The 27546-nt window shown below is 42.9% G+C and overlaps 2 protein-coding genes across 3 annotated transcripts in view; both read right to left on the bottom strand.

Moving 5' to 3' along the window:
- Positions 1-4307, bottom strand: part of STK17A (serine/threonine kinase 17a) — a 28417-nt gene extending 24110 nt beyond the window's left edge. The window contains exon 1 of the mRNA XM_037384338.1: positions 3971-4307. Coding sequence (XP_037240235.1) covers positions 3971-4146 — 176 coding nt within the window. The 5' untranslated portion in view covers positions 4147-4307. The remainder of the gene's footprint in view (positions 1-3970) is intronic.
- Positions 4308-10035: 5728 nt separating this feature from the next.
- HECW1 (HECT, C2 and WW domain containing E3 ubiquitin protein ligase 1) overlaps positions 10036-27546 on the bottom strand; it is a 262858-nt gene continuing 245347 nt past the window's right edge. For both annotated transcript variants that reach the window (XM_037384337.1, XM_037384336.1), the window contains 4 exons: positions 26146-26292; positions 24655-24769; positions 23214-23412; positions 10036-15229 (listed from right to left, as the gene is read on the bottom strand). In XM_037384337.1, coding sequence (XP_037240234.1) covers positions 15118-15229; positions 23214-23412; positions 24655-24769; positions 26146-26292 — 573 coding nt within the window. In that variant the 3' untranslated portion in view covers positions 10036-15117. The remainder of the gene's footprint in view (positions 15230-23213; positions 23413-24654; positions 24770-26145; positions 26293-27546) is intronic.

Raw genomic sequence — 27546 nt, 5'->3', positions numbered from 1 at the left:
AATAATAGCAATTCCTGTGAGGATTACTTTTTATAAGGTTCAGGAAACTTTTCTGGGATCCACAAAACTATATGCAATTTATTACATAACTTATATAATATTTTTTTTCTAAAGTATGGGGATTTTCTCTACAATTTTTGATTTCCACAACAAGGTCTGGGGATTCCATTTCTGACGTTCATGAATAATGTATTCACATAAATTTTTTCTCAAAGGGTGGAAACACCTGCGTACAATTTTTCATTTTCACCTCTTTTCCACTTTTATTTAGTTCTACAACTGTTTTACCCTAGCTGTGGTACTGCAGAGAGCAGCTGAGGACATAGGTGTGCCAGCATATGCATTCTTACTGATGCACAAATTTGTACAAGTGTCATGTACCACTAAGGTGCATGTTACTGAAAGCTACCCAAGAAAATCAAGCTCATGCCAGAGTTGGGGGAGGGGGGCAGGGGGGAATTTAGAGCAATCCTTTAAGGCGACTGTTACTTTCCAGTGAGAAGAAAGGCCAGTCATTTATGCCTTCCTGCAAGCGAGCTCTAGAATCAGGAGTATTATTTTCTGTACACAAATGATGTACATAGGTTGTTTTATATTAAAAAAGTGCAATACTCTATCAATGAGCTGAAGATTTAACTACTAGCCTAGTGGTATTTTGTGTGCAATCAGTCAGGAGTTTTTTGTTGAGGAAAAGAGCAAAGCAACTAAATACAATTACACTAGACTCTTTTAAAGAAGCTCCAGGTAATACAAAAGACATTGTTCCCCATTTTACAGTACAGTTATGGCTTAAGTGCAAATAGTCAGGGGAAGAAGAGTTAGCATCTTGTCCTCTGCAAAGGTTACACTACTTCAAACTAACCTAACTCCAAGCCAGCACTGTCTAGACACTGAAGGCTGAGCAAGCTGATGAGCAGTGGCACCCTCAAAACATCTATCAGAGGTGAGTTTGAGTTTAAACATCACGGTGATGAAGATCTGTGTGAGGATATTCTGATTTTGGGACAGTAAAATTAATAAGGCTGTGAAGACTGGCCCAAAATTTCATTTATTAGACCATTTAATTTAAAACCCCTGCCACTTCCATGTCATTCGAAGCAACTTAAAATAATTTCCTTTCCAGAGTAGCCATTACAACCAAGTTTTGGGCACTTTTCCTAAATTAACCTGTTTTTCCTAGCAGCTGTATTTCCATAGACTTACAAATGCCTGTTCAACCATACTGAATAAGGCAGCAGCCTTTTGAAGCACATAAGCTGTACATTCTCAAAGCAGTTTTTTCCCCCATGAGAACTAACGAAGCCCGATTTCCTATGGGTTTGCACCCAAGTCCCTCCAGTGACATTGCCCATCTGCGACTGTCAGCAACGCTTCGCTCCCTAGCATGCCGTGAGGGGCAGCAGCCTCGGTAGGTACCTCCCTTCCCTGAATTGCTATGATTACAAAGCCTTAATTAACATTTTCCATCTTCCCCCTTCTTCCCACCTCCTCTACATATAGGTGACAAGGGAACAGAAAGACCGAGGCCCCAGGTGCCTTCAGGCGAGTTCAACATACATGTGCTGACTGACTGGACTGGAGGCCAAAGAGCACAGGAACCCGCTGAGCTCACGCAGCAGCCCTGCTCTCAGCAAGGGTGCTACATCTTTCTTTTCTCTCCCCACTGTCAGTTTTAAACACAATTCATGTAAGCATTGTTATTCTCAAAACCTCTATCCTTAATTCTGGGAAATGGGATGGAGGGATGAATACAGAGCATATAAACATTTTTTGTGAGCAAATCCAGCCACCAAATTAGAATTAAAATAGACTATGTTGTATGCACAAGGAGTGCTTTTCATGTGAGTCAAAAACTTGTCACACCTGGGTGCTAATTTGTGCAAGTCCTTTGTAAAGATAAACTCTAACCACAAGTAGAGACTTACACATTTTATGAACACATAAAAGTGAAATATGCTATGCATACATTATCAATAAAACAGAGACAGTTACAAGCAGCAGAGAGACTTTCCATTTACCACCTATGCTTTGTTTACAATGAGGTAGCAAGAAACTGTCTTCAATGGGAGTACTTGAGCTAAGTATCCACTTTTTTTAATCAAAATGTAGTAAAAAAGCATTCAAAATTGCTGAATAAAAACCAAAGCACATACATTAAAATGTATAGATTTCTATATTCTAAGAGAGAAGACAGTGAAAAAAAATTGTGAATTGAGGAGAGGAAAAGGTAGCCTGAACCAAAATATGTGCAACTGTTGCATTAAACCAAGGCAAACAGAACAGCCACGTAACTAATTTTAACACATCTACAGGTGCAAAATCGCAACCTTCATGTGAAGGTCATCTTTGAGTGTAGTTTTGGTCAAAAACGACTCCACACAAAAACTCATGCTGAGATTTACTTGTTTCAGCTGCAGACTTGCTGCTGTACTTAGCTCTTGTTCACGGTGCAAAGCTAATCGTTTCAGTTGTACTTTGGTGTGTCAGAAGGAACTTTCATCTGATCTATTTTCCAATTAGGCCAATTAATATCACCCAGCTCTAAAAGGTCTTGCTCCATGGCAGAACTGCAGATTTTTTTCTGAAAAGTCATCTGATCTTCAAATGAAAACACCAGAGCAGCACTGGTACCAGGACAACCAGCACAGGTGTAGCTGCTCCTGCACCTTTTCTTGACCGCTGCTTAGAATTTAGGCTGTTTTGTAGCCTGCATTTAGTTAGCTTCAGTTTCTGTGCCATGGACATTGTGGTAACACCATGCTAAAAGACCCCCAACTTTCTCACTTTATGGGATGTTTCTTCTATCTGCTTCCCACATGAATGCTTTTGGCCACTATGTTTAAACAGGTTTCATTCTGTTAGTACATCAGAGTTAGCAAGTGAGCAGGAAGCTGACTCCTAGGCAACCTAAAAATTTGTTGGGAGCTATTTACAGCAGCTACATTTGCTCTGAAACTCCTTTTTAGCTCCAAAGGGGTTGCTTTTACTGCTGTATAAACCAAACTACGCAGCCAGCTAGCATAACTTGCAAAAGAACATAAAATAAAGAGCGTACCTTGCCATATATACTGGGGTAATTAATCTAAGCTTTTTTTTTGTTTGAATACTCTTTAAAGCAGATATGACTGTGAGTTGGAATACTGTCATTCTTTTTATACAAAGTGACAGAATTTCAGACAAAAATATTGGTTTAGAGGTGCTGAAATTCCATGTAAGTAGTTCCTGAGATGCAAAAACCTTATAATGATGAGACTTTCTGCCTCCAACCTTGCTTGCGATTGGCCAGGTGTTGATATTATACACTGATTAAACCTCACCTGTGGAATCACTTATAACAGCAAGTTTTTTAACCAGCTTTTCAATTCTTTGAAGAGTCCCACCATTACATTATTCCCAAGCATATGCTACCAGTCTCCTCTAGACTTGTTTTTCCTCTCCATATCACAGCTTACAAAGCTCAAGGGAAAAAAAAAAAATCTGAGAAGGGAAGCTTTTGGGAAGCTAGAGCAGTGCGACTCCACGCCGGCTCCCCGGGAAGAGCGGCGCCCTGCCAGGCAGCCCCCAGGGCGGGGGACGCCTTGCTCGGCAGGAGGGGCCGCAGCCGGGGCACGGCGCGCTGCCCGCGGCCCCCAGCGCCCGGCCCGCCCGGCGAAGGCTGCCGCTAACCGCGGCTCCAAGCACCGACGGGGCAGCGACCCCCGCTCCCCTCCCCTTCCGCGACCACCTCATCCCGCCCAAGCGGGGCAGCAGGTGACAACGCCGCGGCGGCCGCCGCTCACGGGGCAGCGGGAGAGGAGAGGCGGCGCAGGGGGAAGGCACCGGCTCCCCGCGGGCACACGCTCCGCACCCGCCGCTTCGGGCGAGTCGAGCCGGCGGGGGGGCCGAGGGACACACAACGGGCCGGGGCGCCCGGGGACACCCCTCCAGCGCCGGCCGCCCCCCTCCCTCACGGCGCCCGCAGCGCGCCCACCTGCCGAGCTCCCTGCCGGGGCTGAGGCTGTACCGCTCCTGGAAGGGCTCGGTGCGGATAGGCGTGCGGATCTCCGTCAGGAAGCCGCCTCGCCGCCGGCCTCGCCCGGGAGCGGGCTGAGGTGACGGCCGGTCACCGCGGGAGCGGCTGGGCGGCGGCTTCTCCTCGGGGCTCATGGCGCGGGGCTTCTCGCTCTCAGCGGGAGGGACGCCCTCCTGCCCCCCGCTCCCGCCCTGCCTCTCGCCGGGCCGGGCTCCCCTCGGGCTCCGCGCGGAACTGGCAGCCGCGGCTCGAGGAGCGCGGCGGGCAGCACGAGGCGGGCGGCGCGGGGAGGGGGAGGGGACGGGGACGGCGCCCCGCCCCCTGTAACGCCTTACCTGGGCGGTGGCGAGGGGCGGGGCGGCGCGCGGCGCCGCGGGACGGTTGGGCGGCGCCACCTGCCGGCGGCCGCCGGGAGCAGGGCGGGATATGGGGGGGCAGGCGGGCGAGCCCTCCCGCAAAGTGACCAGGTGTCAGTATTAACGATAATTAACGGCGAAGGGGGTGGGGGCGCCGGCGTGACGCGCTGTGGCTGGCGAGGCACCACCGTCCCCTCCCGCCGTCCTGCCGGCGCCGCCCAGGCCCTCCCCGCGCCGGTGTCCTGGGGGCGCCGCGGGCCGGAGGCGCGAAGCCTGAGGAGAAGCGGCGGAGCCGGCCGTGGGGGCGGGCCCTGCGGGGGGGCAGGGCGCGGGCCGCCGCTGCGGGCACCGGGGCGCCAAAAGCCGAGGACAAAAGGGGCAGCGGCAGCCCCGAAGGGGACAAATAACACCTGAGCCCACCAAATGAAACCTGGGCCCCTGCGGTGGCTAAGGCACAAGCCCAAATTAAACCTTTCCCCACGGCTGGGGCTTAGCTGCTCTCCTCCGTGCTCCTCCACGAGCTTCAGGTGACTGTGCAAGGTGTGCAGGAACTGCCTCCCGGCCATCCAGGCCCGTGGAAATGGTCCCAGGGATTTTGCGTGAGCGTAACTGAGGCCTGAGAAACGGCTGTGCTCCACTCGCTTCACCAGCCCTTCACCATCCAGCTTGCTGAATGTAGGTCTTTCAGGGACCTGTTCTGTGTGGCTTATCAAGGCAGTGCTGCGGAATTTGTCTCCATTGAGAGCACAGATTCTCTTTGACGTTGCCTGCCAATTCCCAGAGCACAGAGGAGAAGAGACTAATGCAGAAACAGGTCAACACACGGGAGAGGATTCAGCCCAGACCTGGGTCGTTGATCAGGGACGGGAGAATGATTCTGATGAGGCATTTTTCTGGAATTCTCTGGTTTGCTTAATGCCAAATCCAATTTGCAGAAATGAATAGTTTAGGAAGAAATTCCAGAACCAGCATATAGAGTGATGGAGAGTTCAAGACCTACGGTATCAATGTGCTTTCCACTCAGAACATCACTTAAGTTGTAGCAGGGCCAGAGTGTTACTGCTGAACAATAATATTTGGATTTAACAGGGGATAAGAAATTGTTACATCTGAAAACACGTATCAGAGGCATGTACTACAGAGAAAATGTTGTTGCCTGAAAAACAGGTCATATCTTAAGAAGAAAATTGTGCTTTACTGTCTTGAAAACCGACTGAAAATCTTTTACCACTTTATAATGCACTAGCCATAAAGCAGACTATGCTTCACCTAGTTATACCAAATATTATGGAGCTGATACGTGCTGTATTTAAGTTTTCCCTGTAGAAAGGATAAACATAACCTTTATGACTCATTATGCACTAAAACAGCACGGTCTTAAACACTGCAGCATAAGCTTGTATGTGCTATCCACACAGGGAGAAATGTGTGGATATGAACAATGCTTGATTTATTTAGAGAAGCTCACAGACATACCTAGGCTGGTTACTCTCATACGTTACCTACTGATAAAATACATATGCTTTTTCCCTGTTATGTGGATATTTGGCTTCAACCACTGAAATATTATTAGCTGTTATATGCTCAATTGCACTTACATGGCATAACAAACATGATCTGCTTGTACAGATAACTAACTCTTTTATATTTCAATACATTTTTTTTTTTATTTTCTGTCAGTAGCATTCAAGGAATCCATTCTCATGAGCTGTGTTTGGCCTGCAATCTAAGAAGCAGGAGGTGAGGTGGAAGATACCACCACAGGTATTCTCTTTAAAAGGATGTCCTTTTCAATTTATGCCTGCATGCACTGGTGTGAGTGAGTCATTTCTATTCTGCCGTGAAGAGGTGGATCAAACGTTGCACGGGGACATAAGCTTTGCTCAGTTATCTATCAGTCTGACTCTAGCTTGATTCTCACAGGACGTTCCCCTTCCCCATATGAGTGTACTCAGGCAACTTGTACATGATGGAAGAGTTATCCAAAATCATCATCATCAGCATCATCACCACCATGGTCTATTTATAACAGAAATGTGAAAGCTAACCATTCATAGCCCGGCACACATAATTTAGGGTTGTTTTTCAGGTGCTAAATTCGTCCTTTCAACTTCCATCATAATAGAAAAACATGATCTTCCATGGGTGGAATTTCTGCAGGCTGCTGAAGTTCCGTATGAAGTTAGTTGTTTTGCACTGATGAACTACTTATTTCTCGGTGTTATTGTTTTATGTATGAGGTATCAGGAAAAGTACACATTGCTCACTGAGGTGTTTCACTCCTGTATTCCTCAAAATGCTTCTTGTCATCATGTAAAGGCACTTATACAAGACCTCCATGTACTCAGTGCCACTGAAAACCAGTCCTGTGTTACACTTTCGTACAAACTGAGGTTTCTTACCAGCTGCAACAAAAAAGTGTTACTAATCTTCACTTCTCTAAGTAAGCACAGCTCCACTAAGTGGCAGCACTAGGCATCATTACTGCCAGCTTCGCTGAATTATATTTGTGAGAGATTTAATAAAAACTGCTGCTCATGTTGCAATAATATGTATTCCTCTTTTACGCTCACAGGGTTTGATTTCATCATTTCCTGGACAGATAAATAAACTTGTGCTCAGAGGATCTAAGAGTAACCTTTCCAAATACTTTCACAGGTTCATACTTTGCGGAATTTTCCACTTGAATATGAGTTTTACATATATGATAACATTAATCTACCAGTTGTAAAACACGTCACATGGGTCCCCCCACAATATATTGGATGGTCCTCAGATCAGCTTAACAGCTTCTCTGCAGTGCACTGGTGGTCCCACACCTTGATTTAGCTTTCACAAATTAGGCAGAATATACTTTACAAAATCCAGAGTGCATTGCTACTTACTTTATGTCTGTGTCCAGAGCATAAAGATAACCTGTTTCGGTCTGTACATTAATTAAGAGAACTAAAAGATGTAGCTGAAGCACAATCGTGTTGTTCAAAACCCATGTTGTGTGCCTCATATACCATAAGAGTAGGGGTTAAACAGTGAGGTCCCAGTTCTGTTAATCAATGCACGAGTCACTAAAGCTGTTAACTTGCATTCCTAAAGCACGGAGGTTTATATTCAATCGCCAAAGATGCCAAAGCTGTCAGTAAATGTATCCTCACGCATCGTAAGTATAACCTTATATAGTAATCTGTATCGCTAATCTCAGTCATTCTTAAAAAGTCACTGACTGGATTTAATACTAAGACATACCTAAGAGGTACTGAAGTAAAATCACAGCTTGTACAAAGCTCCTAAACAGATTCCAGTGCTGCCCCAGCTGCATTCCTGAAAAGCTGTTATCTAAATAAGATGACTCCATGTGGCATGGTGGGTGGGTACCTATACTGCTTTGTCTACAGACTGAAGCATATTAAGTGCTTAAAGCAGAAAAACAGGAGCATGTGCAATTTATTTTTGTATGCTGATTTGATTCTGGAAAACCAGCACTAAGAAATCACACTCAACAATAGTTCTTCAACTGCTGTCTGTGATCCATTTTGAAATTGACTGAACAGATTTTCAGCGTCACGCTGCAGTGACAAAATTTTTTTTTTTTCTCACAACTGATTAATTTTGTAACTGGGAAAGAAGATAAACCAAACCAGTGTTTCATTTCCATACTGAAAAATGTAAAAGGTGAAGGTATGTCCCTGAAGTATATTACTCTTCGCAGAAGGAAAGGCAAGTGACCTTAGTATTACTACTGTTTATCATAGACGAAGAAAACTTCCCCATGCAGCTCCACTGGTTTTTTAAACCATAGGAGTTAATTATACAAAATCCTACATGCCAGCAATTCAGGAAAAAACATTTTTAGTTGCAGTCTTTGTGTTCTCCAGTGACTTATGTTTTATTCAACCTCAAAGAGCTGTAAACATAGCACTGTGGAGTTAAGCTTCATTTACACTAGAGTTAAAACAATCTAAATGTGCTTTACACCAAAGCCTAATAGAAATGAGAACTGGAGTTTGTGTTCCAGACAATGTATCATTTTTTTCTCTTCAAAACTTAATTCCAAGAGAGTCGGAACTAAACAAAGCCACACACTCTTCATTTTGATATATCCATGAAAGGTATTTTCAGGCAAAATTGATTTTGAAGGTTACCAGAATTAAATTAGAAAATAATAAAAGAGTGTGCCTTTGCAGCTCAAGGAGGATTTATGATTAGAGGAGATACAGTGGATCCTTTGTGGCTTTGTTGTGAACTGTTCTCCAGAAATGACAGCTATTGTCCCGTCTGTCCTCTTATACAAGAGTGAACGTTAGGCTCCAAGTGGATTTTTTGTCCATTGTACCAAAAAGCTATGCCACAAGAGTGGGAAGGGATTATTAATTGATTTGTAATATCCTATAGGGTTATGGAGTTTCATTAGCATGCCAAGACAGACATCTGATGTATGGAGGCTTCAGGTAGAGTGCCACTGTATTTTAACAGAAATTCAGTAACATATCATAGGGTAGATTCTGGTAAAAGGCGTAGTGCCAGCCATGTGAACCGAGCACCGCTGCAGAAACTGACACCTCCGGTGCACCCCAATGATTAGCAGCTCATCTCATGGCTTTTTAGTAAATACAGATTTTTTCCTTCCTTTATATATGAAAAATTCAGAGAAATGCAGCATAGTATCACAAATGCCCTCTCCCCCGGCTTCCTCCTCACAAACAAGTTTTGCCTAAAGGCTGTGCTGTGAGACCTGGATTTCTTGAGCACACGCATGGGTGAGTGTTACTCTTACCACCACCATCCCTGCCGCAGGAGAGCCGGCCCTGGCCTGTGGACCTGTGCTCCTCCACACATGATGAAATGCAGTGCTGCCTGCAGAAGGTCTCTTAAGAGTTGTCACAGTCACCTAGTTTCACGTTTGCTACTGATTTGTCTTGCACAAGATACTCTTACCATTTCTGTTGGAGTCTCTTCCACGGGTTTATATTTTTCCTTATAAAAACCGCTCCCTGTATTTAAGCTTTCCCATCCTTCACATTGTACCATGATCCCTCATGAGGTGCCATTTATGTAAGAAAACAGGTATGGTCAGCAAGGTGTCTGCTGACTGTGTATCTGAGGCGTGTTAATCTACCCTGGAATGTGCTAATGAAACATGCCTGAGATATTACAGTGATGAGCAGTAGAGAAATGGGTGTGACATACTAAGAATGCCGAAGCATCCCGCCATTTATTTGCTGTCAACACTTAATGCAGACCCAGCATATGCTATTAAGAAATCATCTTTGCACTTGCTTTTCATACTTATAATGCAGTAATTATATCTAGAAGCGAGGTATGCATTAAGCAGTATACATATCTCTTTTGTCCTTCTGTTTTTCCAGGCATGTTCTATACCGAGGAATAAACTCACATGCTTTCAGGGCAGGGCTGGTCTTAGGGTAGTCTAGGAGAGCACGGGGGCTTTGCTTATGCGCAGTGATGTGGAGAATCTCAAGTTTTAGACATGTGCCCTGAGAAATGGAATGACAGCAGTAGAAGGGCTTGAATGCAATGGTCAGAAAGGATAAGGTTGTGGAAGAGCAGTTCCTTAAATCGGTGAACTTCCACTAGTGCCAATTTCCACCCATTCTAGTAAAATACATCCTCTACAAAATCAGCTACTTGTAATAGACAGTCCACACAATGCCATAACAAAGTGATTTTATTGACATTCCTCTATAGTGATATGGTTGAATAGAAAGCACAGCCTGAGTATCATGTGACATTTCTCTGTCAATATAAGCAAAATCAGTCCAATAATGAGGACCTTTCCTGCCATTGACTTTATGTAGTCATTAACAAAACCCATAACAGACATTTCTGTTAGACAAATTGGAAGCTGCAGGGAATTTGGCTAATGGTACAATATTTACTATACCTAGTATCTACTAGCTACAGGCATCCGTTTTTCTACTAGAACAAAGGAACTACATGACTCACTAGAGAGAAAGTAACAATCCAATTTTTTGGACCTTGTGATAACTGGAAAACCTATCCCAGATTTAATATATTGCAGTAATCTTTTTTTTTTTCTTTTAATAACGAACACTGAGGTACAGCAAGAATAATAATAAAAAAGCACCGCATCTGTTGTAGAAAGATCTGTTGGTCTGCATTTGACTGAAAGTGTTTAATCTTGACTGGGAAGCCCTATTAATACAACTATGGAGACAGGGCAAAATATTATTATTTCAACAGAAATTAAACAAATCTCCAGTCAGATTTGTCCTTCTGGAATTCCACAGACTGTCACAAGATTAATAGTGAAGGATGAGTTTAACTCGTCCTCTGTGCGTGTACGTTTTAGCTTATTTCTTGATTTTCACATCTAAATTCAGTATCCTATTGTTTTCAACTAGAGGTATGTCAGCTATTTGTTACAGTGAAACTAGAACAACAAAACACAAATCCACCCAACAAACACCCCCCCCCTCCCCACAGGCTACCTCTCAGACTAGACTACAAACTCAAACCTTAGCTACAGTTCATGGAAAAGTTCACGGGCACTTGAGCAAACTGGGTGAAACAAGTCCTCTGGGTCAGACCTGTACAAAACTCATGATTTCTCCGTTAGATGTTAGATGTAGTTTGGACCGCTCACTCTCTGCCTTGCGATAGCCACCGATCTCCCTAGAAAGTAAAAGTTCTGAATATGCACAGCCACATGACGGAAACTGAACGCTCATGCAACGTACTGCAGACTGAAGTGACAGCATTCGTAAGGTTTAGACCTGGCACAATTAACAGTAAGGTACGATTGTTTGTACTGGGTCAGATTCTGCATAGCTTATGTGGTTGAAGTCAGTGAGACTACTTCAAGGTGGAAGACCTACTGATGATTTAAAATACCTTATTTCATTCTTACATCTTCAGCTTAATGCTAGTACGGCAACAGGATTTCACCAACAAAAATATCCCTTTGCCTCCCTCTCCCATTAATACCGTTGCAATAATCACTTTGAGAAAGATATGGACCCTCTGAAACCAAATGTACAAGTTACAATATTCACTGCTCCTATCGAAAACTGCAGTTCACAAAAGCTGTCAGATTGCCTATTCCATTTTCTCACTCGCATTTTAAAATTTATTGATATCATACCTGAATCTAGCTACCACCACGTTTAAAAAGAATGGAGGTGAAAGAGCTGAACAGATTATTTCACCGTAAATCTGCCCTATGGAGTATCTTCTAGTCTTTCCTGTGGGAAAACAATGAAACCAGAAATTCTGTAATTAACAGTCAGTGCTTTACAAATGAAAATGCAGACCTGGGGAGAGCACAGATGATTATATGAGTGAGCAACAGCATTTGAATCGAAAGGTGAACAAGGAAGGGTATATGCCTTGCATACGCACAGCAACAACAAAGTCAATTAATTGCATAATGGGCAGGTTAAATAACAGGTCAAGGGAGACGGGTTCCTCCCTCTCTTCTGTTAGCACCACTCACTGCCTCACTTACTCTGCCACTTGGCTGCACGGCTTCCCCTTCACTCCAGACTGGGACTGGATTCTGCACATGGCATGATGCAACGAATGGAGAATCACACTGTGAAGCGTCGATCCAGATATCCTGGAGATGATGGCAGTGTTTGAAAAACCTAGTGGGTAGGGCGTTTGGGAAGAGAGAGAGGGACAGGGCTGGAACGGTACAATGCAAGAAAAGCCGAGTATGGCATTTTCTTTCCCTTATGAAAATAATAAACTGTCTTCCTTTATTCCTGGCTTTAGATCCAAAAAAAAAACCAAACTTGCAAGGAAATCTGCACGACCTTGTTACTTTGATGTCATCACAGTTACCTAAGAAAGCAACTTTTTAAAAATACTAGGTTGTGCGCTTGAAAGACAGCTTAGACCAAGGATTTTGATGGGAAGTAGCTGGCTATGCTGTATGGTTCCCAGAGCAGGAACACGTAAGGTGCTTAAAATGGCATCTGCCAAACGTGGAGATGCGTAACACCTAATCTAGCTTAGTCTGCGGCAAGTGCCAGAACATGTCGTGAAGAAGAATTTCAGGAGAAAGCCTTCTGTGTTTCAGTCAGCGGGGTTTGATGCTGTCTCTGAAATACAAACATCTTTTATTACGGTACAAAAAATAGTTTTACCTTTTCTTAATAAAATATAGTCTTAAAATACTTTAAAAATTTAACTATACAATAAAGATTGGATTTTTTTTTTACTTTTTTACTTTTTTACTATGTTAAATGAGACAGCTCTTGATGCACTATTTTCCTTGGCCAAATATGGACCAGCCAGTTGGATACTTCTCTTTCTTTTCTTCTGTTGTTGGAAGACATCCAACATTTGACATAGTGCAGGTAACTTTATAACATCACCAGGAATAAAACAAGAACCACACGGGAATCACTGGATTTTGGGGCCCACTGGTGAAGAGGCAGAAATTAAATACACTGGAAGATTTTGTTGTTCACTCTCTCCTGGTGTGACTTGCTCTGATGCAATTCATGTGCATGTGACAGATGCTCTCAGGAAAAAGTTAAGATTTCTGTCTCTACCGTGCAGTGGGGCTGGTCATGTGGAATAGATGCCTGAGAGCTCGTTTGTGGAAATAAGAAGCATCATTTTCAGTATCTGGTACAATGAAGCTGGCCTGTAGCTGCAGCCTCTCCATATGCAACTGTAACATGAGTACTCAGTAAGAGTAATAACATACTATAAAACAGATTATCAGTAAAAGCCATACAGTAGACTAGTATAAAAGTGGCTGAAATGTCACAGAAATGGAATGAACGGGGCAATTTAAATATCCCAAATATTTTATATATCATTAACAAAAGCTACTGTTTCTGCTTAGAAACACGTTTTTGGGTCCATCACCTTTCAAATATCTATTGACCTAAGAATCAAAGCAGGAGAATGAGCTAAAACTCTCAGAATGCAGTTTTTAAAGTCAATGAGTTTCTGTATAGCCACCATAAAAATATGTGGGAAAAGAGAGTCCAATTCTTTTCTCTGGAGAGAAAACTTACGGGAATTAAATGTGTCAGACATCAAACTGATCTTTTGATTTTACAGTTTTCTGAAGCATAGGTAACACAAAACCACCAGCAACAAGCCCCCATGGGGGTGTGGTATTTCATGTGAGCTGCTAGACGCTATGATGTTACCTTCTCACTTACCTTTGCTCACCCTTCACAAGTCTCTCACTTCATATTTCATGCATCCTTTAACATATTTAGTGCCAGAAGATACTTCGTATTTCCTTTTCCCAGTTAAGACAAACACTTTCAATCTGAGATTAGTCTTGGAAAACAAGGGCAGCAAAGATTAATAAATAGAACACAATCAAGAGCAGTGAGGTCAGTCGTTAACAGCCTCAGCAAAGTCCATCTGAAGACAAGCCTGCTGCTGCTTTCCTTTCCTTCCCTGGCTTCAGAGCTGGAATGCAAAGTACGTCGAACTGAAGAGGGTTACGTCTGCAGTAACAACAGCTAGATCTTTAGTTTAGTGGTACCTAGCATGACTGGAGGGCCTTTGGACTTACTCCAAGCGGGAGTGCAACAACACCTTAACCCAGAGAGTTACAGTCCCCTTCATCCCCGGCAAGCACCCTTGTTCACTGCAGCTTCTCATTTAATAGACCCTAGACTAAAACCTTCTGTCTACAACCTCTCGTGAGGTTATGGAGATTTACACTGAACAAGAAAAGAAAAACGACAGAACCGAAAACCACCCCTAGCAACCACAGATAGATTATCCCAGCCTGACAGAAAATAAATGGCATCTGACACAGGGGATGGGATTGTCTAGACTTCGCATTTGGAAAGGAGCATTTTAAACGTCAGGAAACAAAGATCTGGTAAACAGAACCCAAGGGTATTCGTAAGAGTAGAACATTCTTCTTATTTCCCCTTTTCCTTGTCATATACAATACTAAGGTAAGGGAGCCTTGTCCTTTATGCTACATAATAAAACATCCTTCTTGAGTATGCACAACCTTGTGCTTCTTGTGTGGTAAACATTACAATGGAGACGTCCCTCCCAATATCTCTGAAGTGCAAGTTCTCTCCAGTACTGGCAAGTAACAATCATAACAATCGCTGTTATGCTTTGCATTGCATTACAGGTTGGTTTTTTTTTAGTTTTTGAAGGTCTTATCTGCACCATGTATCTGGGCCAGTTCCAGCTGATGCAACTGATGTGGATCATGAGTTCATATATAAAAATTTCAGTTTTGCTCATAGGTGTCTCTCAGATGGACAATACATACAGGGAAAACAAGGATGGATGAAGATACATTTGACCAGCTCCTAGTACTGGATTCAATGGTTAAGAAGTAAGATAGGCTGTGAATTGATTTAGAAGATGTGAGCATATAAAAGCTTGGAATGCTTGATGAGTTTTTTTTTATTTTTTAATCAACGTAGGTGGAAGTAAACATTTATTAACATTTGGTCAAGTGTAGTGTAACTTGCATTTGTATTTTCATTGTTATTAATGGAGGTATGTAGAGATATACAGAAACCTTGAGACAGTTGTTTTTCTATTGCATACAGACTAGCAGTCCATTGGAAACAGAGGATGAAAGCATGAAGGTTAGATCTTAGAGGGCGGCAGTTCTTCATGCACAGCTTTTGTTAATCTTGATTTTTTTTGTTTGCTTGTTTTGTTTTCAAAAATAAAAACATGGGAAACCAAGATCAAATGATGGTGGACAGGAAAGGTGACATCATCAGCCAGATAAACACCAGAAGTGCCTGAACCCTCTCATTCAAGTCCAAAGGTGCTAGTTTCTTCAACAGCTGTCAGCAGCTTTTCATACAGCATAGAATACGAGGGGTAAGGTGGAAGATCCAAACGGTTGAAACATGTGTGTGCCCTGCAAAAGGAAAATATGTTACAGGTTAAGTTTAATCTAAATAACTTGAGAAAATAAGAACTGAGAAAACAAGTTCCTACTGAGACTCAAGACATTCAAGTTCACTCAAGAGATATAAAAAGAAATTCTGTCAAATTCTGCCAAAACCTGAGGTACTGAAACGTATGTGTACACACACTTGAATATTTCAAACAGAAGACACAAGCTAGAGTATCAACATCATGTCATTTTCTGCTACACCTGCATTAGATGTTGCAGGGATCTTGATAGAGAAAAACACCGGAGGTCACTGAGGAGCTGGGCTCTAGGCCCTGACAGAGAGAAAACGCCACTACTATAAGTTTGGTTGCTTTGAGTTTTTTTCAAAAAAAATGCAACTCGGCTGTATATCCAACATGAGCAGCTAGTAAGTTTTGCACCAGTGGACAAGCAGAATGGGATGAACTATAGTGACAGAATGGGCTCAGCCTGTGTTTATAGTGAGGCAGGGCTGACTGGAAAAAGACCATTCAGTGATGTGCTTCAGTGAAGAAGGAAGGTTGCTGAAAATGTTCCTCTAAGTCAGCTGTTAGCCATCTGCTGCAAGTCTGGCCTTTCAATGTTATTTATTTGTAGTCGCCAAAGCAATAGCAAAACATTTTGTGCAGAGCAAGCTGCCAACTTGATGACCCTGTCTTCCCCCAGTTCTACCATTGTATTTACCCCTAGTTGGCAGCACCTTCAAAAGAAGCTGTGGAACAGGTTCCACGCATGCCTCCACCTTGTTGCAGCTTTTCTAGCAGCAGCAATTAGACCCAGATGCAGACTGCACTTCTGTGTGAGGCACTATACAAATGTGGAGGACAGAAACAGTCCCTACCCCAACAAGTCACGCATTTCAACCGACTGGAAAACCGTAAAGCTCATTGAACAAACAGGGGGCACACATTTTCATTAAAATGGTTTCTTTTTTTTCCAGTCAGCTTGGCGTTTTACATGATGCTAGGAATATTTCTGTTTCCTCTTGCTTCCTTGATAAATGTGAATTGACAAAACCCTGCAGAAGGAAATGTAGCCTCACTGGCTAACAATGTCTAAGCTTCTGGCCCCTCGTATTTTTAGAAGTTGTGAAGTTGTTTTACTTTTAGCTTTTCTGCCTCATACTTCAATGTTATTTCTTCAAAACTGAAGCTGAAGAGCTGTCTTGGAGAAGCTGTTTTGAAACGGTGGTAGTCATCTCTTAGGCCACCCACGAAGTGAGAAAAGCATGACAGTGGGGGATGGGCTGGCCTGAGACTTGTAGATTCACAGGGAGAGTTTTATCAAGCACCAATGGTGAATCGCTAAAAGCAATCGGGCAACTGAAATAGCCAGAGGCTCGTAATCTTCCCTGCATCACAGATTTTCAATTAGGAGAGCTTTTACCATCCTTTTTCCCCTTCTGAATGAAGATTTGTTAGCTGGACACTGTCAGAGAGAGTGTTCAATAAACAGAATTTGCGGAAATGAGCTGGGAACACTCAAGTTAGTGAAAAAGGAACATTAATAAAGTCACTATTTAATACATCTCTTGAAATTAAACATGGCAGCTCATGTGTACTATCTCTGAGTAGCCCTGCACTGTTTATTGTTTATCTCGGCGATCTTTGGCAGTGTAAGTTGTTTCTACAACCCATTGCCAATATATATATAATAACTGGGAGTTAATTAACAGAAGGGTTCTTATTCCACTCAGAACATGTCTATTGTAGGCGAGACAGCACCACTCAGAGACAGCCAGTCTTGAGGAGCTCAGTTGCCTGGCTCCAAAACTGGAAGCAGCACAATCATTGTGGCTCAGGTGTGGATTCTGCTAACACAACTTTGCTGAAGCTAAAGTAATATCTCTGTATGGTACTTAACTATGGGACACTTAACTGTGTGAGACCATCACATCTCGGACATTCATGCAACCTATTGTGCGGTGCAGATATATCCACAGCCGCTGGCTCTGGTGTTTACTTTCTTGCAGACATTCATCTTGACTGATCATTAGCCAACTCACTTCATACTGGCTATGAAACAACCTTGCGATGCTGTTGACTTTTAGTCATCCTTGACCTACTCAAACTCAGAGAAAAGACCAATTCCTTTTCCTGTTATGAGGTTTACAGAAGTGGGCTCTTCTATAGGTCTCGAGGGTTTTATTCTAGCGAGAAACTATTACAAAGAAAGTAAAAGTTCACATATCTAGAAACACCGAAGCTTTTTGCCAAGCAACACCCTCACGTCCTCCAGTTCAACAACTTTATAGAAAAAAATCCTTTCACTCCAAAAAACATCATCAAATAAAAAATGAAAGCTAATTTACAGGAGTACTATGCAGGTTAGGTTTACACTTCTACCTATTTAAGGTACAAAATGCAATATATTGCTAAGGGCACAATGTGAGTTCAAATTCTGGTCTGTGAAACTGATGCGGATCTACTGCCACTCCAATGATGCCAGTGAAGCTCACTCAATCTTACAACAAGATAATTACGTGCAAAATTGTCTGGTACAGATTCAGCAATGGGCCTAATTGGTTCTTTGCTGCAAAGGTCACACACACGGTGCCTACTTGGGTAACTGAACATCACATTCTTCCTCACCTGAAATAAGAGAGAGGGTTGATTGGGACTCCTGAGTCAGTGTTCCCTCTCTCCTCAGTACTGCTCTGCATAGAGCCTTTGCCTCTTGCAACTGAAAGCTGAAACCTGTATTTTCCAAACCAGACTAAAGACAAACATGCTGTGTGACACTGCAGTGCACAGGGCAGTTAAGAGGCGAGGGTATTTTCCATAATGTCCATGGTTGCCTAACTCTGTGCCTTGCCCTCCGAAGGGGGTAAATTCCTCCTGAATGGTGTTGACCTCCTCCTCCTGATTCCAGTGAGAGTGGCCACAGTAAGCATAATCCAGGGGACACTTGCTGTATATACTGGGATGAAAACATTACACCAGCCGTGCAAGAAACCGTCATAGCAATGAGAAAAGTCTGTCTTGCCTTGACTAAGCCTCCTACCACATAAGTCTGCTGACATTCGAGAGGGTGTTCAGGGAGTGAGAGGTCTGGAATAAGAATTAGATTGCAAAGAGCTTTTATGGAAGGGATTCTGGCTTCTCTAGAAGAAAATGCAAGATAAAGTCATGTAAACCAACTCTGACCCTCACGTGCCCTCATTCTCCAGTAAGTAAAGCAGAAAATGGACCACTTAAAATTTCATTCTTCCTGGCAGTATGTCTTTATTGCTCAGAGTAGTTTTGGTGAGTCTGAACCTTTAATCTTGCTCACTGTTCACAGTGCTGTGCTATTTATTTTCTTTTAAGAATTCTCTCTAAATGTCATGAGTATAAACTTCTAAGATCTTTGCACTCTTCTTTGCTTTATCCCTTCCTTTAATCCCCATAACGATGAGAGTCCAAAAGCAGTAAGTGTGCACAGAACCCCCTCCCATCTTATTCATAGCTTGAACCTATCAACTGAAATAAGACTTGCATTCTGACATAACCATGCCTGTCAGGCAGAAACTGGGCACTTCTCCTTTTCACTTTGCTTTCTTTAGATGAACCCACAAACCCCTCTTTGATCAGCCTCAGGACCCACAGGTATCAACGGTTATTCCTTCTGTCTGTAAGAAGGAATGCTTATATGCTGTCTGGGAACCACTGCTTAATAGAGGAATGTAGATTTGTAGATGGTATTTCTGTTGTACGTGAGAAAAAAGGAAAAAGAGGGATAGGGGAATAAGGAATAATAAAAGACAGCAAAGCACACACACTCAGTCCGCTGGGAAAGAAGGAAAAGAGAAGAAAAAAGTTCTTTGTAGTCACACACAATCTTTTTTTAATTGCTATGTGGGATACTGGGGTGATTAAATACTTGATCATCTAATAGAGAGGGATAGAATTATCTTACAGAAGATCAGATACTCCCTAGCACTGGTAATCTTTACCATACGTAACCTGCAGACAGTATGGCAGTAATCACTAATATTACTCTGCTGAATGAAAATCTCTTTTGATGAAAGAGTAGTTGCAGGTCAGCACTGTTGGAGAAAGTGACCTCATTGCTTCAAGTGTGATTATTTGAATCGCTGGGATATATGCTGAGATCCTCACTTAACTGACACTCAAACAGAAATAACCTCAGAGCTGACAGAGGAGTTTTGGCCAGGTGAGGAGCACAACCAGAAGACAGTGGCATTTGTAGGCTCTGCACCGTTTTGCCAGCTGAGGATTTAAGAAGAGGGAACTGGTGCCTCCTACAGCTATAGTAGAAAACACTGCTAGTTCTTCGCACAGTTTGCTTTGGGGCCAGGAGTTCTGCTCCCACAATACCAGATGAAGCTGCGTTATTCCAGCTAGAAAGCCAGTGTCTGTTCATTAATGTTTGGTGGGGAACAAACAGTAAGTTCTTGTGGAACTACTGCTAAAACTGGTTCCGTGTTAAATATCTGCATGACCCAGGAAAGGTGAAGAGAGGCTCCTATTTCAGAAGAGGCTACAGCTGGAAGAATTCTCCATCCATCCCTACCCAGGCAACCGTCACAAGAAGTAAAATACATAAGTCCTTTATGTTGGGACAGTCCTTGCACATTACATAGGGAGAGTAAAACTCAACCTTGATGAACAAGTGGTTTCACCTGTTATTTCATATAACAAGCTACATCAGTTTGAAAGAAACCATACTGCAGATTTACACTGACAGATCTGCAAATCTCGCACATCTCTCTGAAACCTGCTTTAGGGTCATCATCTAGAGATCTGGGATTAGAGCAGCATTGCTGAGCTGTACAGTACTTTGACTTTCTAAAGTGTGTGGTCGGAAAGTAAATATAGATGGGAATAATGTGTCTGGTATGCACGCACGCTCCAGAAATAAACCACTGGTGTAATCTAACTCGTACTTGTCTTGGATGAACATATTACACCACCATTACCTTGTTGATGTAGAGGAATGAGTACTGATGAACAAGTCCACCAATTTACAATGAAGTTACTGTATTTTCAACCCTCCTGAAAAAGTCTTGCTTATCCTCAGTGCTTTCAAGAAGCACTCTAGGTGTTACATATTAGTGTTTATTCTTCTAAAAGTGTTACATTTTAGAAATTTGCACCAAGCCTTTTTTTCTGGGAGTGCCACACTGTTGTTGCAGGTGCCAAAGCATGTCTGGTTTAGGTATTATCACATCTCTGCTCACTATAAGCAAATGGCAGTGGCAGGGTCAATTGCCAGAGCGTAAGGAGAAGACGTAAGGGAGCGTTGCCTAACTTCTCCAGCCACCTGGAGCAGGAGCGAGAGAATACAGAGAGTCCTGGACTCTCCCGATAGAGCTAAAAGTTACCTTGATACTTTGTAAAGCAGCTGAAAACCCGAAGGCCAGACTAACCTATGCCCAGCGACCCACCATCTACCTGGACGTCAGGAAAGCCAAATGCATTAGCGTTATGCAAGCTTCCCTAACACCTCCTACAGCATTGGGCCAGGGCCTAAGAACTAAGCCCAGCAATTAAGAGATGCAATCCATACCTAAGCACATAAACGACTAAATCCTACGATTGCTAAGACACAAGAAAGCTGGTTTTTTCCCCAGGACTTTGAAAATGTGGCGCAAGCGTAACTCTCACTGTGAAATTGTAGGAATTGTTAGAGGGAGATGGGAATTTGTTGTTGTGGTTTCTTTTAAACAGCTAAAGTTAGTTACACTCATATTATAGCACAGGGGCCAAAAGGCCTACAGGATATGACATACAACTTTTTTTTAGCCTCTAAGTCTAAGTAAATATGTAAGTAAATCTAAATAAACACGAGCAATCTATAATCAGGCATTTTAAAAAAGTTTGAAATAACATTTATTTAGTTGCTTAACTAGGGATCTAGGGAGCCTCCAGGTTTAGCCTGTGTGTTTTATGCCTTTCTTGACACTGTGTATACTTGGCAGCACTCCATAATTTTATAAAAATGCAGGTAATAATTTACGGTGATTAAGCTGTGTTTATTCCCCATGAGCAAGTGTTGTTTCTTTTTCCCCTGGCTAAAATGAATGCAGAGCTCTAAGACTTCTAAAAGGTGCTAACAACTTTCACCTGGAAAGGAGGCCTCTTTCAGGGAGAGAAACAAGTCCGATGATCAGCAGACAAACATGAAGTTGTTAATGTGAGTATCTTGGGGCTAACTGAATCTAGGTCATAAGTAATGCCTAGGTTCACAAAGAAAGTTAAGCAGAGCAGAAAGAGGCCAATTATCTTTTCAGAACCTGATGGGTCAGTCTACCGTCCTCCCTTCTTGCCCCTTTCCGTCCCAGGAAGAGTGCAAAGAGAGCTCTGCAGACGTGCTGCACAAGTGTGTGACTTCCAGTTGCTGCCTGTCTCCGGGCAGGAATGCCCTTGGGAACCTCTGAAACCCTCGCAGAGAACCAGACTATGTGCATGCTGCAAAAGGAGGATCTGCACTACGCATAGCAAACTAGCACTCAGGCTTTCTTTCCACATTGCTGGCTTAAGCTCAGGGGGCATGAGTCATTTCACTGACTTTACATGTTTTCATCTGTTTTTAAATCTCAGTGCCTACGTCCCACTTTCATGTAGGCGCTAGTTCTCCATACTCTGTCTCTGTAGAGTCTCTGTGGTCAGTGGCCATAAATCAGAACGTACCAAGTGTGACTCAACAGAGCTATTTTAAAAGTCTGTGTCCAGGTGAGATGAATTGTGCCTTAAAAACACTTACTTCCCTTTTCCTGACTTCACAGGGAGTAAACAAGATGTCAGTTCTGCCCATCTGCTGATACAGTGCCCTGGTCCAGCTCCTGCATCTCCCCACTACATAAGCATGGGCTTAAGCAGGCTTGGACCAAGAAGGCGTCCATACTTGGACTTTCCTTCTCCAGAGGACTCTGGAGGTCTGCTCAAGTCTGTGTCTTATAGTATGCTTCTGGGCAAAGAACATGGATGGCACGTAACTAGAACACCGGACAAGTCTGTGAGAAGAGGTTTTTGCTCTGTGCCATGAAAGTAGCTTCCTTTGGACTGCAGCTGAAAGCAAATGGCAAGAGCAGGAAGCAAGCATCCTTTGGAGGGCAAATGCTACATAAAAGGGCCAAGCAGCCAAAGTATCTCAAAGGTAGTGAGATGTGGCCCCTTGCAAAATGCTCTGTAATCTTGATGAGGCAGAGCCTCATGGAACTGTAAGGACGTTTGAGAAAAGGTGACTTCCTTCAGAGAGGAAGGATGAGCACTGGTCATGGATGAAGTGCCGGAGCAGAACTCAAAGCTGGACGTATTGGTGGCTGTGCCGTGGCTCTCTTGCGTGGACTTAGGCAAGCCAGGCCACCCCTGTGTGCTCGAGTCCCTTTGTTCTGAAAGGGAAGATGACCCCTATGCTGGGAAGCACTGTGAAGTCTGATGACTCTGTATGACATCATGGCTCATTTGCTCCTAGCTGGCCAACCAAACTAGATGTAACAAACTGGGTATTATCACCACATAGTCTGAAGTCCCTTCAGTTAACTTCTTCAAGATGAAAAAGTGGAACCATCAGAGCAAATGCAGGGATTACACTCAGGTCTCCGGCCAAAACTCAGAGACAGATTCTGGCTTTCATAGCTCTGTAAACTTGTAAGCATTTTTACTAGTATTTTGCAAGTAAAGGGAACAGAATCAGCTGACAGGCTCCTGCTGGTCTGGATCTGTTCCAGAATTAAAATAAGAGAATTAGGTTTGGACCTATGGAAATCTTTATCTTAAACATTTCCCAGAATTCCAAGTAGTGTAAATTGAGCTGGCAAATCAAAAAGGCAGCAAGAGAAAACACTTTTCTCTGAATGTAATTTCAGAAAACCCACAACTGTTTTAAACCCACAAGCCACTTTGCTGTTTTAAGATGTCCTTACTGTATTTATTATCTTTCACTGGCAGAGAGATGCAACAAAGTACCAAGCTCACCCTTCTCACAGCACTTCTGGTTTTGTGTCCTAGCTGGGACATACCTTGGGAGGGAGGTTATTTTCCCCCATTTCTCTATACAGAAGCGCCGTAGCCCATTGCTCCCTCGGAGAGCTGCAAAGCCCTCATAGGGTACGCTTGATGTTCCAGTGACAAATTGCAACAACCGGAGCCTCTGCTCATTGTTAAATCTCTCCACTGCTGCCCAGAACCACCGTATTACTATGTGTCCATCATGGTAACCTAAACCAAGAAGCGAGAGAGAGAAATTAAAATCATCCCCTCTAAGCGGGAAGTGTAACACCATGTATATTCCCACTAGCACGGGGCAGTAGATCTCCTACTGAAAACATCCTGACTTAACAATGTCTTGTTCTTGATGATCAGTAGGTCCCAGCCCCCATCTTGTCCCAGCTGTGAATACTATAATATTGCTAACTTATTTGAAACCCTAAAACTCAAATATATATTTGAGGTACATTGGCCTCTCACAAATCCCTTGGCAAGAACTGGGGTTATGTGCATGAGATCTAAAAGGCCAATTGAGATATGCCACACAGTGTGAGTCTTAACGACTTAACAATTTCTGGTTCCCAAATAAATTCTCTTTTGGATTGCAATAGTGTTCAACATATGGAGAGGAGTTTGCTCCCTGGCAAACTTCCCACCCAAGAGGCTCTGTGCTTGGTTTGTGTTAGTGAAAACCAGCATAAACCTGGGCTGAATCTGTTTCAATAGCTAAACAGAAAAAAGTAGTAGGAGAATAACTTTGGGGACCAGCTGTGCTTGTGGTAAGCTGTGTATTTCAAGGTAACACGAAAGCTGGGCAGTACGCAGCAAAAACTTAAACATTGCGTTTCAGGGCAGGAGATGTCAACCTCAGGGACTTTCCTTTTGTAGTGCAGAACTTGTGGATTTCACATTTATCCATCATCCAAGACAGCCTGGATAAATCATGTTGCTCAGTGTTTAAAGCAAAACCAGGCCAGGCAGTAGACAAGGGATAAAATCCGACCTGACATGGTTTAGGCTGAGGAGACAGTTAAGCAAGATCCGTATGTTGCTGAAGTGTAATGGGGAACCATGAAATTCACCTCTTGAATTCAGGTCCTCGCTGAAGCCAAGAGGACTTCATATACTACTTTCAGTGAGGCCAGGAGTTCATTCAGAGTCATCTAAGTAACTTTTAGATCTAATATCACAAATCCTTTTCAGTCCTTAATAGTCAGAAATCCTGTTAAGTCAGCGGGAACTGAGTGGGCAAAATCTGGATGGAAGTAGCAGAAGCAATTTCAGTATTATTACATCTGTTGATCCAAAACCGAGACCTTACTTATTCTATTTCATGAGTTATTCTTCCCAAAAACTTCCTGAACAGAACAGGGCATTTCCCTCAGGAAAGACAGACGGAAAAAATGGACAACATCTTGCATGTTTTAGACTGAAAACAGTCAGGATATTAGTAAGCATCAGCAGGCAGCTTACCTCCACGATATTCAGTGTTGTTACGCCAGTCATTGAGATCTATTTCTGCAGTGCCAGCTATAACCAGCTCCAGTTCTCTGGCATCAAAAACAGAGACAAGCCTGGAGTCCACAACCTGGAACAAAAACCCACTTGTAAGCACAGTTTCAGACTGGAAATAAAGCAGATGCAGCATCTCATAAACCTATGGCTCTGATGGCCAGCTCTTTATTCTGATGACGTTTGCATGCTGACAGTTAACTTCCACTCCTCTGCTGATAAACATGCGCTCTTCTTCAGACAGTCTGCTGTTTTGAGCTGCAAACAGTGATGACACATGAGATTTGACGAGAATGAAACAATACAAGTGACAGGACGTAATCTGTGCAGAACATTCGTCATTGTTACATTCATTCTGACAAGTGACTTTGATAGTCAAAGACTGGTACTGTACTATGGAGAATTTACTTTATATTTGTTTCACGTTGGAATTTGATTACAATTGTGTAGGAGTGCCCTCAGGTCTTCAGATGCTGAAGATGCAGCTGAGGTTCATTTCATTATGTGAAACCAAAAGCTTTAATGGCCTGAAGTATTCACAGGGAGAAAAAGCTAGTGAACCATATGCACACTTCGGTAAACTGTATGGAGTCACTTAGCCAACCCCTTTCTACAGCAAAGCGCTGACCAAGTCTATTCAGCTACAAAGCCACCCTCACTGGCTTCCACCCCCAGATACACTGGCTTCCACCAGTGTACGACTGGTTTCAGCCACCTGTTATCAATAGTATTCTGCACGTCCATTATCTGCTGCTTCATTTTCCAGGTTTCTTCCGGTTTTATTTCCCTCTGCAAGACAGCCCTGCACTTCTACCTATATTATACAGTTGCCAGGGCAAGATGCATGTTTGAGTACGATTAGTAAGGGGCAAGAATACGGGTTGGTCAGCAAAGCCACAGGTTTTCATCCAGTCTTTGGCAGTCCTTGTAGCGGCTCTCTCAGAAGGATGTGCTCGGATCCAGCTCTTCAGCAAAGATAAATGAGCAAAATCCAGGGACAACAACGAAACAGCATCCACGAACCAGCAAGGTAATAGCTGACTGTATCTCAGGACCAACTTTACCGAATGAGTACCTAAAGATACAGTGCATCACACCAGCTCCTTGCCAAAGCGTACAATTCTTCACAATCTTCTTCTGTATCACAGCAGGGTAAAACAAAATTTGCAAATGCCTCCTTCTCTTACTATGTGAATGGCAAGCAGTGTTTTCCTTAACTCTCGATCATTATGCTTTATCATATTCAGAATATACATGTCTTTCCTTTCTTCCTTAATGCTAGATACACCACATCCAAGGTCCCTGTCTCTATGGATCCAGGCACTCCAGTTCCTTGCCAATCTGTGTCTATTTAGCCATTTCCTAGGGTACCCACGAAGCATAGTTTAACCATGGGGTCCTCTCATTCAGATGAGGAACAGAAGGCTGTGGGAACATCATTTTGTTACTTACTTCGTAGAAACCACGGACGAGGGCCTCTGTTTGCTGAACCACTCCTCGTTCCACCCGCCACTTAACCATTCTCTCGATGTACTCTTTTTTGTTCTTTTCTGTCACTGCTGTATTTGCCCCTCCAGATTTCAACTCTCTCTCTGTCACCTGCAGAACGAAAATAAACAGTGGTGTAGCAATGTATGGATCACATTGTGCTTCAAATTTAAGTTGTACTTTGAAAAAAATGAATGAAAAATATAACAGCCATCTTTCTAGTTCTGGGCTCCGGGCCTCTTACCCATTTGCAGTAGATACAAAAAGGATAATGAGGAGCACCTCCTCAGTCCTAGTCTTATCCCCACATGAAGCTTTCAGTTACTCCCAACTGTGCCATCACAGATTAATCTGGAGAGCTTACCATCTGTAAGCCATGTACAATGTGCTGCTCTAGCCCCTCTTTTCATCCTTCTCCTCTCCCCGCAACAAGCTGCAGAGATGGTGACAACCACACCAGCTTGCTACTTGCTGTAGATTATCCAAGCAATGGTACAGGAAACAACAGGATGGAGAGGCAATGACAGTACTGGAATGGGCAGACTGTTCTGCCAACTGGAAGGGATGTCTACTTGTCTCTTAGGCAACGAGCGTTACCATTCCCCAGGTGCTAATGAAAGCATTTACTCAGAAATGCCAATAGTCAAAGTAATTCTCACAAAATGAATACTCCCAATACATGACCTAAACAAGAAGCATACAGCACCTTGCACAGATGACAAATACAGTCACTGTGGGATTCAGAGTTTTGTATCAGCCATCCAAACCTAAGAAGTGTTTGTATGTAAATAACATTCTTTTGTTTTTTAAACCAAGAGCTACAGCATTTCATCGTATTTTAATGGTTAATTCACTTGGCTTGGGTTACTAAGGCTTAAGACTGAGATGTGATTTAAGGAATCAGTCTAGATTCTACCCAGCAAGCACATACTCCTTCTCACATGTGACAGAAAACAATATTTATCTCGCAATTATTTTCACATTTAACCTAATGGATTTGAAAGGAAGAATGTTTTGCTCTCCTCTTCAATCTTCTGCTGCTATAGCAATGATGTCTAGCACAGATAGTAAATGAGCTGCATGAATACATATTCATTATTTGTATTATTTACATATTATTTATATTATTATCTATTTATTAGCCCAACAGAGAGCACACAGCATACGTAGTATTTAGGTCACTTTGCTAGAGGGATCTGTTGTAACCTTATGAATTATGGAAACACTGAATGAGTCATCTAACCTGTAGCTTTGTTGAGAAACAGCAAGAACAAGTAAGGTTGGATGTAATGAGTTAGGAATTCTTAGCTGGTTCAGGTTAAATTCCCAAATGTAAATCACTGCATCACCATTATACAAGCAATG

Source organism: Falco rusticolus, chromosome 4 (genome assembly GCF_015220075.1).
Source record: "Falco rusticolus isolate bFalRus1 chromosome 4, bFalRus1.pri, whole genome shotgun sequence".
Taxonomy (NCBI): Eukaryota; Metazoa; Chordata; class Aves; order Falconiformes; family Falconidae; genus Falco; species Falco rusticolus.
Note: the sequence above shows the minus strand (reverse complement) of the source record. Positions and strands in the feature narration are given on the sequence as shown.